The 15,628-nt window shown below is 38.2% G+C and overlaps 1 protein-coding gene across 2 annotated transcripts in view; it reads left to right on the plus strand.

Moving 5' to 3' along the window:
• INPP4B (inositol polyphosphate-4-phosphatase type II B) overlaps window positions 1-15,628 on the plus strand; it is a 202,570-nt gene that overhangs the window by 46,482 nt on the left and 140,460 nt on the right. For both annotated transcript variants that reach the window (XM_053460982.1, XM_053460972.1), the window contains exon 4: window positions 231-347. In XM_053460982.1, the coding sequence (XP_053316957.1) occupies window positions 231-347 (117 nt within the window). The remainder of the gene's footprint in view (window positions 1-230; window positions 348-15,628) is intronic.

The following is a 15,628-nucleotide window of genomic DNA, read 5'->3' on the forward strand; positions in this document are numbered from 1 at the left end:
CTTTCAGCGAGCCTATCTTTCAGCGCGGTGAAGTATGTGGATACTTAAATACTGGCTTAAGACAGGACGGCAATTTTAGTCTTTTGGACGGAACAGAAAGTGTTCTTTGAAATCAATATCCTTTTTTTTATTTCCCCCCCTCTTGTCTGCATGCTTGTCTGTCAGTTGCTTTCTGTGCTGCCAGCAGCTGCCACTTCATTGAGCTCAGACTGTCTCCTTGTGCTATACAGGGAACAAGAGACCCAGTGTTTCTAACCGGCGTGACGTTTCCTTCGGAGTATCCCATCTACGAGGAAACTAAAATAAAGCTAACGGTGTATGATGTCAAGGAGAGACCTCAAGAAACCGTGAGTATCAAACTGGACGTTTGTTTCTTTTTCTCTCACCGCCTGGTTGGGGGCTTTCTGGAGAATTAGAGCTAGAAATGAAAAGGGTGAGTGTACTGGAAGTGCCATTTTGAAATGCGTCTGCTTGTGAATTGCGTTTTAAAGCGATGTGGAGTGATTACAAAGCTGGATAAATAATTGTATTTGCGTGTGTGTGTGTGTGAGAGAGAGCACATCCTCTCCTGAGCCACGTTGAGCGAGCAGCGGCTTTTTAAAAATGTATTCGACACATTCATTTTTCATGAACTGAGCCCTTTTGCGGTGAATGTGACCTGAGGTGCATTTTGCAGGAGCCGTTTTGCGCTCTCTCTCCGGTCTGGCATTTAAGAGGTTAAGCGCTGGCGTACTTAGAACTCAGCGGAGCAGGGCTTCATGCGTTTCCACGACTTGAGAAAAGGAACAGATGGATTTGATGCAAGAGGGCAAATAACCTTACAAGAAATACAATGCACAAATGGGCCTCTTCACAGCAATCTGCTAACCTGTTATATCAACGCTAACAAAACATTTAGCGCACTCACAATTCATGAAGCTTTTATCATCTATAGCCGTAGATTTATCTCTGTTTTAGCTCTACACGTAGGTTGCGTGGACCGCGAGGTTTTTGAATCATATTGGCTCTCTCGGTTTTATCCGCTGTTCCTTTTCCCAACTTTTAACACCGTAACGTGATGGGTGTTCCGAGCTTTAATTAATGTATTAATGTCTTAGCATCAATTGAAATGGATTGCTCCCCCCAGGGTCTAAATACATGGGAGCTTAGTTCCTCAAGTGTGCAATAAGTTATCTTATCACTGTTAATGGTTTGTAAGCCACGGTTGTCTTTTTTTTTTTTAAAAACGCTTATGTGCATCAAAGCAGTTACCAGCTCTCTGAAAATGTATCTTGTTGAAAATGCCACCCACAGAGAACACTTCCATATGCATACAGAGGTACAGGCATCGCATGTATAATGCATACTTTGATGTCAGGGGAGCTGGGACGTTTGGCTGAATACGGAGTTTGTTCCAGATACACACTCGCTCTCCTCTTCTTCTCCGTTTTGTTGTAGTGCTGCTTCCTGTAAACCAGGGTTCTTCTAGCATGGGGGTCACGACTTAGTACTGTGTCATAACTTACCCGTCACTGGGTCGTGGGACAAATATTTCAATAAATGCCTTAAAGGCACCAACTCCTTCCAGACGTATGGTCCTGGACATTTGTTCTCTTACATCTCTGTTACTGCATATTCATCATAAGCCAAAAGCCACCACCAAAGTATGCCACAGCTCCATCACTGCATCGGTCGTAGGGTGGGATGGTCCTCATGTCCAATTTTAAATGTGCTTAGATCATTTCTGCTGATTTAAGGACCACTTAAAATTAACATTCAAGATCTTTCAATTAGCTTATAATTAGCTCGTAATTTGTTTTATTAAATGACAGACATTTTCAAGCCAAAGTCACAAATTCCACTTTTCAACTGTATGCAAACTCGTTCCTGGATTTGGTCCCTAAGGACATTCTTGAAAACAAGAGAAATCTCAATATATTCTTTGTGGTAAAACACTTTTGAAATAAAAGAAATAAATAAGGCCAAATGACATTACTGCACTGGGTCTTCGGTAAAAAAGTTAAAGAACACTGCTGTAGACCATGAAACATTTAACGTGGGACCATCTTCTCTATTGTATGTATATTTTTCTAGTATTATAACTAGTATGTGGTGTGGATTAATGGGGCTAGGAAGTAATGAAAATTGATGCTTTGTTTCTTAATGTTATGACCTTTCGACTTCAAGATGTCTACAGGATGTGATTTTTTTTTCTCGGTGAAACCTACTTATTATCAGCTTCATAACCAAGATCCTGTCTGTGTTTGTAGGTCATTTCTTGTATATATTATTCAGTTGTGGGGCTAGAGTCCAAGTAGTCTAACACAATGCAGTGAGACAATGACATTTTCACTTGGTTGGCCCGGCATAGTGTTCTAAAGTTAATGCCCAACAAATAAAGTATACGGCTGTGTAAAGTGCTGGATTCTGCAAATGGAAAAAACGTGTAACACGTGCAATTTTCCCTAAATGAAAGGACTGTTTTTGAAATAAACATGAATCCAGCTGGATTTAAGCAATCAAATCCCATTATATGAATTCAGTGCTGTTACACTATATAGCCACCTCGTACCACAGCACCTCATTTAGGTTTGAGTGCATTGTACAGATTTCTTGTCGGGTCTGTTATTATGTTACCTTCTCTTTTAGCCAGAGTGGTCTTTTCATGAGACCACTCTGATTAGTTAATTGTATTTTTCAAACGGGCCGCTGTTTTGTGTAGCGTTCTTTGTAAGCTGTATGTCATTAGCTAAGTACAGGGCTATACGTTGGCGGGACTTAGTATGAGAGGCACATGCCAGCCTAATCTCCTCTGCTCTCTCGGAATGCGATCAGAAGAGACGTCTATCCAAATGAATCAGAGTACGGATCGGGACTCTGTCACTACGAGCGAAAGCACTTGCAAACATGTGAGGCATAGTGACGCTCTTGCGAGCATAAAGTGAACCGTTAATGAAATGCGAACACGTATTTACTATACCCTGTTAAAGTACCAGTAGTTTAATTTTCTTCACATGGCCATTCGGAATACGTAACCCCTTCCTATGAATTATGGTGGCCACGTTGACCATTTTTTTCCTGACATGTCCTTTTAACATGTTGCTGAGAGCGCATGGAAAGTACTGCCCCGCAGTATGTGAAGTGTATTAATTCTCAGATGGGCAGCGCTTCACCTGTACTGCTCAGCAACGTGCGAAAATGATGTCTGTCCTGGAAAACATGGCTGATGCGGTCGTTGTAGCTTGAAAAGGCAGAGTAAGTGGAACTGCGTTCATTTGTGCAGCGTTAATCCTCTCCTGTTTGGTACGGATATGGGTAAAGTTTAATAGACATGGTACGTAGTATACAATACGAGTCATTAATCACAACTTTGCCAAAAGTCAATGTCATATTAAATAGCCACTTCTTTTCCTTACTGAAGAATGCAGTCAGCTGTGTTCACTCTGCTGGGATATTATGAACAATTTATATGGGGAAATCAACTCCAGACTTGAAATAAGCAACAGCATAAGTAGATTAATCTAGTGAAAAGTGGGATGTGTCTGTGCAGACAAATGTTTGTCATCAAGGGAAGTCGATGATGCAGGGAAAGTCTGACTTCACAAATTGAAAGTCTTAACAACAACCAAATTCTTCTGCTGGTCAATTAAGTTGGACTATTAAATAAAGCACAATTTAATTAACTGCAACTCAGCTACGATCAGACACATCTCCGATGTGTTATTTGTGGCAGCGTCGCAAGAGCAGTAATGAGTAACGTCCAAAGCATTCGATCCCTAAAATATCGCACCCATGATGTATCTGTTGCGATGTTCCATCATCTTCCATTATTAACCTATTATTATTAAGAGACCACATAGTAATAGTTTGCCCAGATGCCCCTGTATGCTAGAAGGAAGCTGATAATTGCAAGAGCCATTGCCTTGATCCCAAACCACAAGTGTTTACTCACTCCCTGTGCGCCAGGACTATGTGCATTGCAGCATGTTACTTGGCCATCTGCCATTCAAAAGAGTTTATTTGCATTTAGAATTTACAGAAGGTATGGCCTTCATTATGTATTCTTCGTGAGCAGCCTGTGTTATATATGGTTCACGAGATATTTAAACACTTTCGCAAATACAATCCAGGGAATCGCAATTCAGGATAAGATCTATTATTAAACGACAACACTATACAAATATCTCCTATGGTCAGCGGATTTATGACTACCCTCCAGCGAATGCATAGTGTTCCCACTGTACATGTGTTCGCTAACCAGCTGTGTCTTGGGATAGCCGAATGAGTGCTTCCCATCAGCTGGAACATACACCCTCGTAGGATTTCAGGGTTGTCTGTTGATCAACATTTTTTTAACAGTCCCAGTTGTCTCTTGATGTACCGACATTTGTAGAGCGCTGTAAACCTTCATACTGTTTTGTTCAGTTTATTCAGATTGTTATGTATAGCTTTGTGTTTTGTGTGCTGCTAACTCAATGCTTGGGTCATAAAGTATAGTATAGGGTTCAGAATGCCTTATTTAAGCAATAGTTACATGATGAGGAGAACTCGTATATAGAAAAAAAGGAGCCATTACAAACACCATTCCTAGTACTTTCCAGAAATCATTAATCATGTAGATTTCTCATTTATAGGTTTTTTATCTCAGCTGACACACAAGCAGGAACTTATAGGTTGTTTTAATAGAACTAGAAAAAAGCTTCTTAAATGTATCATTTTGATTAAACCATATTGTTTCCTGCGAACCCTCAGAGAAAGGCATAGGATTATAGGTCTCTAAAAATTATTTGCTTAACATATGAGAGTTAAATTAACCCATTCATGACCAATTCCATACCAGTTACATCATGAAAAGATGGTCCTATAGGAACCTTGAAGTCTCTGGTATGTTATCGGTTAAATTGTCTCTACGTCACCATGAATCTCTGTGATTCTGAGCTGGAGTGCAATAGTAAGAAACAATGTTTCCCAGGACCCCAAACCCTGCTTTTTTAAAAATAGAAAAAAATATTTACTTCAGTTTTAACCTTTTTTTTAAAAAAAAATAGTTCATAAAAACATTTATGAATATGGTTCAAAAAATCCCTACTAGATAATTTTTGTGGGTACACTAAATGAGAAAAGTAAATAGCGGTTGAAAAATAAGAGAAAATTGCTCTGGTCCTGTAACGTAAAATAGCCCTGATCCCTAAGGGGGGGATAATGTTTATAGTAAGTGGAATGCACCTTTCACACAATATATTCCCTTTAAGGTTTTGAACTCTACAGGAAGCCAGAACCAGCTTCCTGCAGAACCACTGGCTCCTGGAGGGTTAATAATCGACTGGTCATGAATGCAAGGCAGTGATGTCACTTTGAGAAATCTCCACAGTGACATCTGTTTTCACATTACAAAGACTTTCTCCCCTTATCGCCATCAGCCAGTTTATTTATGTTTCACTGGTTGGATCCAAGCTGTCTTCAAGAGTCTGCCATGGAGCGGTGCACATGTTCTGTCTGCAGCTGTTCTGTACTAGAAAGTCAGACCTGTTTCCTGGAGGACTCGGTGGTTTCACATGGATTGAAGTCTTTTCAGTCCTCACAATAAACATATATTAGGATTTAAGTTATTAAGGGTAAAACTGAGTGAGCCGAACACCTCATATTCATTTAATAATAGTGGGCTCCAGATCTGGATACAGTGATAAGTGAGTGTGCGTGAAGTGCATCACTCGATCAGGTATAAGGCTCTCTGCTTTGTGATTTTTAATCTCAGAATGTAGTGACTCTATTAAGCAGATTCAGCAGCTGCTAAAGCCCCTGTTGATCAAGAAGGTACAGAGAGGAATTATTACCTTTTCAGCAATATGTTTATTTAAAGAACAAAATGTGTGTTTGTGTGTGTGTATGTATGTAAATATAAGAAAATAAAAGAGCACACCTAGAATTTCTAATAGAGTCAAGCACAACTTGTTTAATTTTCACATCATGGTACCATGGTTTTGTATGAAATCCTAGGTGCGCACTCTTACTTTATTTTGTATACATTCTAGTTTGTAGCTGTATATGGGTATGTGTGTGTATATATATATATATATATATATATATATATATATATATATATATATATATAATGTATGTATATCTATATTTTGACAGAGCTGCTGGGGCGTCCAGCATTGAGCTTTCTCAACCCTAGCCTTCAGGAAACTAGTGAGTTCATTTGGATATGCTGAGAAGAAGCGGAGTAGCTGCCAACCACTGGCTCTTTCATACAGAAAAAAGTGATAGCATATGCCATTTTAAAGAAAATTGCTTTTAGGAAAAAAGTGAATAGTCCTCATGGATATATTATTAATATGGAAGCAACTATCTGGATCAGCATGATGGTCTGATCGCTTTAAAGTCATCTCAATAATTTAACAATGCATTATACAGGGTCATCTCAGCCCTTCTTGCAGGAGAAGCTTTAACTGGGTTGGTGTTCTATTATGCATCATGAAGTCAGGGAATTGGATTGCGCTCTTATACAGATGTCATAGCGTAGTGTCATGTGGATGGGCAAGTCGCCTCAATGGCCAGAGAGACCGGGGCAAGGAGACACTTAGCTACAGTCGCTGATTTTAGGTGCTCATCAGTAAATCTAATTAGTAGCAGGAAGAAGAAGGTGGCGCTGCCACTTTACATATTCCTCTCTTCGTTCTTCTCATAACTTGCATCACTCTTCTACCATCATTACCACTTCTCACTCCCGCATTCAGGATTTCACCCGTGCTGCATCCCTTCTGTGGAATTCCCTTCTCCGTCCCATCAGACTTTCTCCCTCGTTCACAACTTTCGAAAGCTCTCTGAAAACCTACCTCTTTTGAGAAGGGTACAGCCTTTCTTCCTAACACTCTCAGCCATCATCCTAATCAAGCCATCAGAACGATCAACAACTTCAACTAATCATCCGGATCCTATCAACTCATCCAAGCAGTCCTCTGCTGCCGTTTCAATTCCCCCCCTAACCACCCACTAGATTGTAAGCTTGCAAGGGCAGGGCCCTCTTCTCATTTTGTAACGGGTTGTTATTGCCCCACCGATTGTGCTACGGAATCTGCTGGTGCTTTATAAAGAAATGTAATGTAATGTGGTTCTCGTATAATTGAATGCCATGCCCGTCATGTTAACATTTTCCCCACTATGAAAATTCCTCTGCCAGCATAAAATCTAGTTCCCTCAGTGTGCTCAAAATAGATGTCATCATGAAGACATTATGGGTTTTTGTTATTATTAAAAGCAACCAGTACTTGCTTGGTCTTGTAGTAAATCAGACTGTCATGGTGACTGATATTCTAGCTAGTGCATGACCCATGATAAATTGTTCCGCCACACCGAGATGACTTAATTGTGCCGTTCCACTGAGTCTTGAGCTGAAAGCTGGAAAAAGTTGTTTCCTATGTTGGCAAAGTGAATATAATAACATTTTGTTTCTTTTTCTGTAATAGAGATAAGGGATATTATAATGTACATGCCTGCATCTTGGAGTAGTAGGTTTCTCTGTTAGTTGCTATATAAGTACTAGCCAGCAGAAAGTTAACCCATTCTAGGCATAGGTGCCAACAATGTGTTACCCTGCTTATGTTCCAGGTTATTATCTTATTAGCGTTCATTCGGAGATAGTAACAACATAAACACATTTTTCTATTTTGCTAGTTTCATTTTATATTAGGATATTATAATAGGAGATAAACCTAGTTGGGTTATTAATAATCCAATACCTTTCTATTGATGCTGTGGTTATTTCCATGATCATTTTTGCGTATGGTCCTGATATTCAAAAGAAATGCATGGAAGCACCTCAAATTTTTATTTTGATCTCATTGGCATTTTGAAATTAGAAGTGAAGACGAATGAGATCTGGGTCTAGATGTGAAATACTGCTGTGCAGGAAAAAATGCATCACTGTGGGGGATTTTGGAAGGAGAGTTGCAGTTTCATCTCACTGGCTTGACTGTACATTATAAAGGACTAACCCCTGTGAGCTCCTGCACCAAGAATTCTACGGAATTTATTTAAATAATTTACATGTACCAGTAATGGCCCTTTAGGGACTTCAGGGAGTTCAAACCACAGCTCTCCTGCAAACTATCCCACCAGCTCTCACTTTAGTAAATAAATCCCCTTTTTCACACCAAAAATGCATACCAAAAACGTACATTATAGCAATTATTATTATAACATTATATTCACTGTTTTATGGAAATTAAAAAGCAGAAATATTCTTCTTTATATTAAGACAGCATACTATGTCCATATCCAAAGTAAAAAAAACATTTATATTAATAAGAGCACTTGAGTTCCCTAATAGATATATCACCATACTTGGGATGTATTCAGAACTTTACTGTCGCTGCAGAATATACCTTGATGACCTCATCATATCCTCGTATGCCTCCTCTGTTCTAGTAATCTATATGAAAATAAGATAACTATATATCCCAGGCAGTGCTGTGATCAGGTTTGTGGATTTATGCTGATGAATTACAACTCTGATGCACAGTACTTGAAGGTGACATTCCTAACTCTGCTGTATTTATATCCTATATCACATTTATACCTCAACTTGAGCTATGAGTAGTACGACATTATGCGTGGGTGGCACATTAAAATGTTTGTATGTATAATATATACATACACACACACATATTTATATATATATATATATTAATGTATAATAATAAATAGCATATTAAGTTAATTCATTTTGTTAGAATAGTTTACATTTTTATTAATTATTATATTGTAAGTTCCTGCGGGAACAGAGCCCTTCATTCCTCTTTTAACTGTCAATTGCTGTATTGTATTTGTCATTATCTGTAAAAGTTTCATCTTGTACAGCGCTGCGGAATCTGTCGGCGCTTTATAAAAAAAGTATAATACTAATAATGATAATAATACTAATAATAATTATTAAATATCTGACGGAGTTATATATGTATTTGTTTTGTATCTTCTCAGGGAAGACACGTTTGAATTGTGATCCGCAAACAGTCTTAGGGCCTGAGTTCTTCCCTTCTATTTGTTACTATAAGAATATGAAGTCCCCCAGTACATGTATATTGGTTTTGGTATAAAAAGTGAAATATTTCATTTTAACTCCCATTCATATTGGGGGTGAATATGTAATCAATGCAGGAACAGCTTCATGGTTTTAGGGGTCATAAGCAAAATGTTTTATTGGGTCCTCATTTAAAACAAGTATACAGGAAGGCAAAGCATGTATGTGTATATATATATATATATATATATATATATATTTATATATATATACTGTAAGCCCCAGGGAGATGATTTCTTTGATATTTGGGTGCAAGTGCTATACAATTCAAGTATATCGGTTCCTGGGGTTTAGCAGTTAGGTCCCTGGGGTTTACCAATTCTCCATCCCCCTTCCACTGGATAATCCTGCAGCTTTGAGCTATTCCAAGAGACTAGATGTCTGCAGGATCCCAGTCTGAGATTCCTACGAAGCCTGCATTAGGCACAGGCGCTGGACATTAAAACCCCCTGGAGCATCAGAGGGAGAAGTTGAGAAGTCCCTCTGTGCTCCCAAGCCAAGGAGAGCTCCAGAGGACAGCCTCTCAGCCAAGATACAGGAGGAGAAGAAGGCCCTGCTCTTGTGAGCTTACAATCTATTAAAAGGTTGAAGGAGAATTAGACAGTAGTAATAAAAGAATCAAATCCTATTTGCAGTAACAAGGAAATGTAGTCCAGACACAAGCTCATTACATACTGGAATCTGTTATATCGACCTGTATGAGGCTTACAATTAGTAACATCAGCAATGTATATTTGACAGCGAAGTTGTGACCAAACTCTTGATTTTCAAGGTTGAGTAGGTGTCAACACTATTTCAAATTAGTGCAGCCGGATAGTATGTAATCTAATATTCTCTGAGACACAGGTTTTTTTAATCCATCTCTGATATTAAAAGTTAATGTTATTGCTGAATGAAGTAGCAGATTCCAGGTATATTGCACACAGTAAATGGGACAGAAATATACAGATGGCTAAAGCTTATTACATCTCTGCTATCTTTCTATGCATGAAGAAGTAGCATCTGTGTGAGCCAACAGTGTAAGACAGAGTGTTTCTCTGGGGCTATGAAGGAATTCACATTCATTTTATTAACTGATTAATTATTTTGTAGCATAACATTAATGGCTGCTGCCCTCCTGTAGTATGCTTAATTAGCGGCTCGTTAATTTATCTAGGCTCTTTTGCGGTAACCTGAATGTATAACGAACATGGGCAAATTACTAGGGCAGAAATCAAGTTGTCTTTAATTCTCACCAATAGCTTCATATTCCCTGTAAACCAGGAACCTGCATTTTGCAATTTAGAGAGTGGTTAACCATTGTAGAGGAAGAATGTACCCATATCCACTATTTTCATAATCGATTCGTCATTGATTATTTTTTCGATTAATCGGATCAAAAACAATATTTTTCATTTATTTAAAATAATTTAATAAACAAACTGTGTGTTAAAAACAAACAGCGGAATAAAAAACTAAAACGTTAAATTTACATTAACATGTGTAATTCCTCTAATCGCCTTCTTATTTTACTACTACATAATAATAAAAGCTATATTACAAGAACCCAAACACAATATTTCTCAACCTAGGTTTTAATACCTAAAAAGCTTTTACTATTAAATATTAATTCACATGTAAACTATTTTTCAGATTTAATAAAAAATATGATTTCTTGTTTTTATTCCCTTTTATTTACCACTCGGCCTCCTGATATGCCACATACCCCCTGATATGCCTTATGCCCACAGATATGCCACTCTGCCCCCTTACAGACTTACCAATGCATTCAAAGACTTGCCCCCCCGTGCTCCAGATTCCCTGCTGTCTAGCGGAGGGGAGCTGGTGAGCAGAATATATATGCAAACCAACGCTGGATTATACAGTACTTTATTTCCCTTCAATGTTTCAATGGATAATAACGTAACTTATTTTTTGTGCATGTCAGAGTAATCACCAAGCACCTCCATACATTAATATCAGACTAAACCCGTTTGCTATTAAGAAGGACTTTGGTTTTGGAGCAATTATAGATGTCAAGTAACAGACACAACAGTGTTATTTTAAATTTAATTGGAATGACCGTATGTGAGATATTGTCCTCTCACTAATGGTTTTTATTCATTTGTTTCTGAAATGCTCACATCATTTCCTCATGTGTCACATCTTTTTTGTTAGTCATATTGGAAGCCTACAGCAGTGTAATTTTGATTGTAAAAAGTCAGCTAATTTGATCTGCTCTCAGAACAGTGTCAAAATTTATAGCAACCCAATTATTTTACCTTGGGGGAAGAAGAACTTCATCCCTTGTCACACTGCATTAACATCCTTTATATGTAGGCTTTGTCACGCAGTAAACCATATTATCAAATATGACATTTGGAATCAACTGCAAACTTCATTAATGTAGCAACATACTCCAATATTAAGATAGTAGCTCTGGGAGTGATGCTATTATATGTATGGATTTTAGTTTCGCTCTCTTCACCACCACTTCCAAAGACTGCATGAAACAATTAACATTAATCAGAAACGTAATATTAGAGGAGATATAATGCAATTGGGAAGAAGAATAATACGGATTCAGAGAACACTAATTTATGATACCTTTTGCCATCATGTATGAGGCAACATTCAGTCCAAATGGCTGGTCCTGCCAAATGACCCAATTCTACAACAGCCCAAGAGACATTTAGTTAATACAATGTGCAACACACTTTTCAAGAATAAGTGCACAAATATCAGTAAAGGAAGCCAAGAAAGAGTGTAAATTCCACTTGGAGTTATTTATGTGATAGGAAACCTAGTGGCTATTTGGGGAATTGCAAGTAAAACACACAGGAAGGACTGTTGTGGTTAACTGCCTTCTTTAAGGACTGATTTGTAACTAAATCTACTTAATCTACCAAATTATTATCACTTGGTGTGCCTTGATCAAAATACAGTACAAAATCATCATGTATTTGCAGGTTTGGATTAAAGTCTTGGTAATGTTTTTTTCATTCACATAAAGTTTTGCTTATAAACAGAAAACAAGAACGGAAACATATTGTTTTTTTTATTTTTGTAAAGAAAAGCTATAAATAATAAAAAAAATCTTCCTCCAAATTAAATAATTGCTTTTTTGTTGATTAAACATTCCAATAAGAAAAATTCAATTTATATACCACATATTGCTTATTGAGAAAATCTACATTAAATTACTATTTCCTTATGAAATATGCATGTTTTCATAATAAGGAAAGCCAGTTTTATGTGCAGTCTTTAAGCTCTAAAATGTGTGCATGAAGGACTTTTTTTTCTCTTAAAAAATAATACTTTTTAGAATCAAGTAAATGGTAATACCATCCAGGGTGTTCTCATACACAATTTTTTAACTTAGGTTCTGCAGCACCTTGAAAGGTCAAGCATTGGTAGACATATTTATCTTCACTACTACTTATTCAGCCTCGTAAAATACCTCTATGCTTTACAATAGACTCAAGATGTGATATGAGACAACCATTTTTCTTAATCCAAAGATACAAGACATTTTGTTTGGTTTAGTACATTTAATTTCCAAGAGCTGAAAACTTGGTATATGGCATTTTTGACATATTCCCATGGAACTTGCAAAATCTAAAACAAATCTTTTATTATCTATTATCTTGATAAAGGTTTATAATGGGATATCTTGAATAATATATAAAATAAAAATAAAATATATTTTGTACATAAATTTGTCTGAAACATCAGTAAATATTTATTACAAAAACACATATATATACACTAGGTTAGTTGCATGTGTTAAATCTGCCTTTTGCTTATAATCATAAGCTATAAATTAGTTAAGTTTCCATGCCTTATTTTGACCAAAGTCAAAGTAAACATGTTACGAGGATGTTAAAAAATACGCTAAAATCAGTATATTTAGTTTATGGAATGTTGTGTATAACAAGTCCCACTGCAGGTAAGTATAATTATCCTAGATAATGGTTCCTGGGGATTTTTAATATAGCTACCTATGTGCTGTGCATACATGCAGGGCCGGCCCAAGACATAATGCTGCCTGGGGCGAAGTTTAAAATGCGCCCTCCCCCCCATGATGCTGAGGCTGTCACTTACCTTGCAGCAGTCCTGCTGCGAGTCTCCCTGCTCTGCCACAGTGCGTGCTGCTTTACTGCTGAGCGCCGGAAATGACGTCATCTTCCGGCGTTCAGCATTACAAGCCGGCACCGGGACCGAACTAGAGGGCTTGCAGAGGAGAGAGAGGGGCGCCGAGCGGGTACTGACAACTTGGTAAGCAAAAACCACTTGGCCCCCCTCTCTCTCTTCCGCGTAAAAAAAAAAAAGGCGCTTGGGGCGGCAAAGTGCCGCCTCTTCAAAAGTGCCACTTGGAGACAATTGCCCCACTCTGCGCCATGGTAGGGCCGGCCCTGCATACATGCACGCTTATCCCAACTGCATTCTGTTCAATCCCAGAACACTGCACACCCCAACACAAACCCAAATAATGGAGGGGGTTGTAGGTATGTTCAAGCAGCCTACTCAGCCACAATATATGTAGTTTTTATCTCTAGGCCAGTTTAGTGCTAGCATAGAGGTAATCCTATAGATTTTGTTCCCAATTGGATAGCTACCTATGTGCTGTGCATACATGCAGGGCCGGCCCAAGACATAATGCTGCCTGGGGCGAAGTTTAAAATGCGCCCTCCCCCCATGATGCTGAGGCCGTCACTTACCTTGCAGCACCTATGAATTGACACCTTGCCATTTGTCAATGACAGGAGCACTTTATGTTCTTCAGGGCAGTTACCAAGAATAAGTGTTTCTAAATGTCTCATTCTTCTCATTATTATGTAATTCCAAATGGCAGTGAATGTTTTTGGTGGGCTTGTTGGCACTGTAAGACCACATTTTCAAGACAATGTAGATATAAATTCAGAAATTGTTAAGCGCCTTCATTCTACTACTTCACCCTAATTTTGTAATGCATGACCTGTCTAAATACATTCTGTTATATTCAGCATGTTAAAAATATGACTTGGCTAAATTTCACTCGTATCTGATCTGCGTTTGAAATATTACATGGTTGCAAAGACGAGGCAAGTACAGTTAGTAATGATACAGTCAATTGTGTGCCGGGATTTAAGAGCTATGCAGTTACATATTTATTAGAGCAAGTCTGCAATTTTCTCTAAAAATTACATTTTATGGTTTGAAAGACTAAGCTAAATAATTTATGGGATGGGAAATAACCATCATACCTCCCCTTTTGTTATGTTACTCCCCCACATTGGTAATAGGTAATGGTGGGGTGAGAAGAAAAAATATATCACTACTGTTGGAAATGTATTAAAAAAACCCAGACAAATCCCAAAACATAAAAAATGAAAAAGTATTCTCTAATTCATATTGTAATACAGTTTACATTGTACACAAATACAATATACCAAATGCCAAGTCTCACTGATTCAGCTCCTTGGTAAGCAATATAGCCATGAAAAAAATAGATAGGGCTTCCAAACTTGGGGTATTTTGATATTTGACATTGACACAACCCCCATTACTATATAGTAAGCCAGACATTGACGTGGTAGGCCTCTACCACTGAACCAGCATGCCTGTGCCACCTGTGCCCCTTTAGCAACCTGCATGTGCCACTTCTGCCCCTTTAAAAAAGTGGAGCATGTTGACACCATATCTGGAAACCCAGCAGAAAAAATGTCGGCACAGAGGGGGCAACATTGAAAATAAATATGACACCAAGCCACAATGAACATTTATCTATACTACAGACAAGGCTTTAGAAAATCGTTGGCTCTTGTGAGAAGTCTTAGAACTGTGTGACTAGGCTAAGAATGAGCCTGTATTAAAATGTAAAGATGCTGAATGTAACACTTTTGTAACTAAATCCAGCTTTACCAACATCATTCCTAGCACTTGAATGCCGAAATCTTTCCAAAAAATAATTCTTTAATCAAGTATACCATTGCCTTGTTCACAATTTTTTTGGAAACACATACTTGTCTAGGGGCATAAAGGCATACATTGATAGGCTGTTGCCATATATGTTGCAATAGTGGAAAAGCATTTGTGTTTATTTATATTAATTAATTAATTAAAAGTTCAGAGGAAGGAAAGGCTAGGGTTTATCAAAGTGCTATTAATGCGTGTGAAAAAGCTCCATTTTAAATGGCTAGAAATTTTATTACAGAAAACTGGTTTACTAAACCTTATGGTTTTCCCTTTGAATGAGATGGAAGAATATTACCGTATTTGCTCGATTATAAGACGAGGTTTTTTTCAGAGCAAATGCTCTGAAAAATACCCCTCGTCTTCTAATCGGGGTCGTCTTCTAATCAGACCTCAAATAGAGGTCTGATTAGGAGACTAAGATCCAGATCCCCCGCACCGCTGCAGGGGACCTGGATCCTCATGTCTCACCCCCCCCTTCATACACACACTTACCGGTGCTTCCTGCTGTGTTGCCGGGGCAGCGGGTTGACGTCTACGCGATCCGCGTAGACAACGTCCGCTGCAGCTGGAAGGAGGTGTGGCTAGCAGCGGGGGTTGTCTGCGTCCGTCGCATAGACCTTCCCCGACTGT

Source organism: Spea bombifrons, chromosome 1 (assembly GCF_027358695.1).
Source record: "Spea bombifrons isolate aSpeBom1 chromosome 1, aSpeBom1.2.pri, whole genome shotgun sequence".
Lineage (NCBI taxonomy): Eukaryota > Metazoa > Chordata > Amphibia > Anura > Pelobatidae > Spea > Spea bombifrons.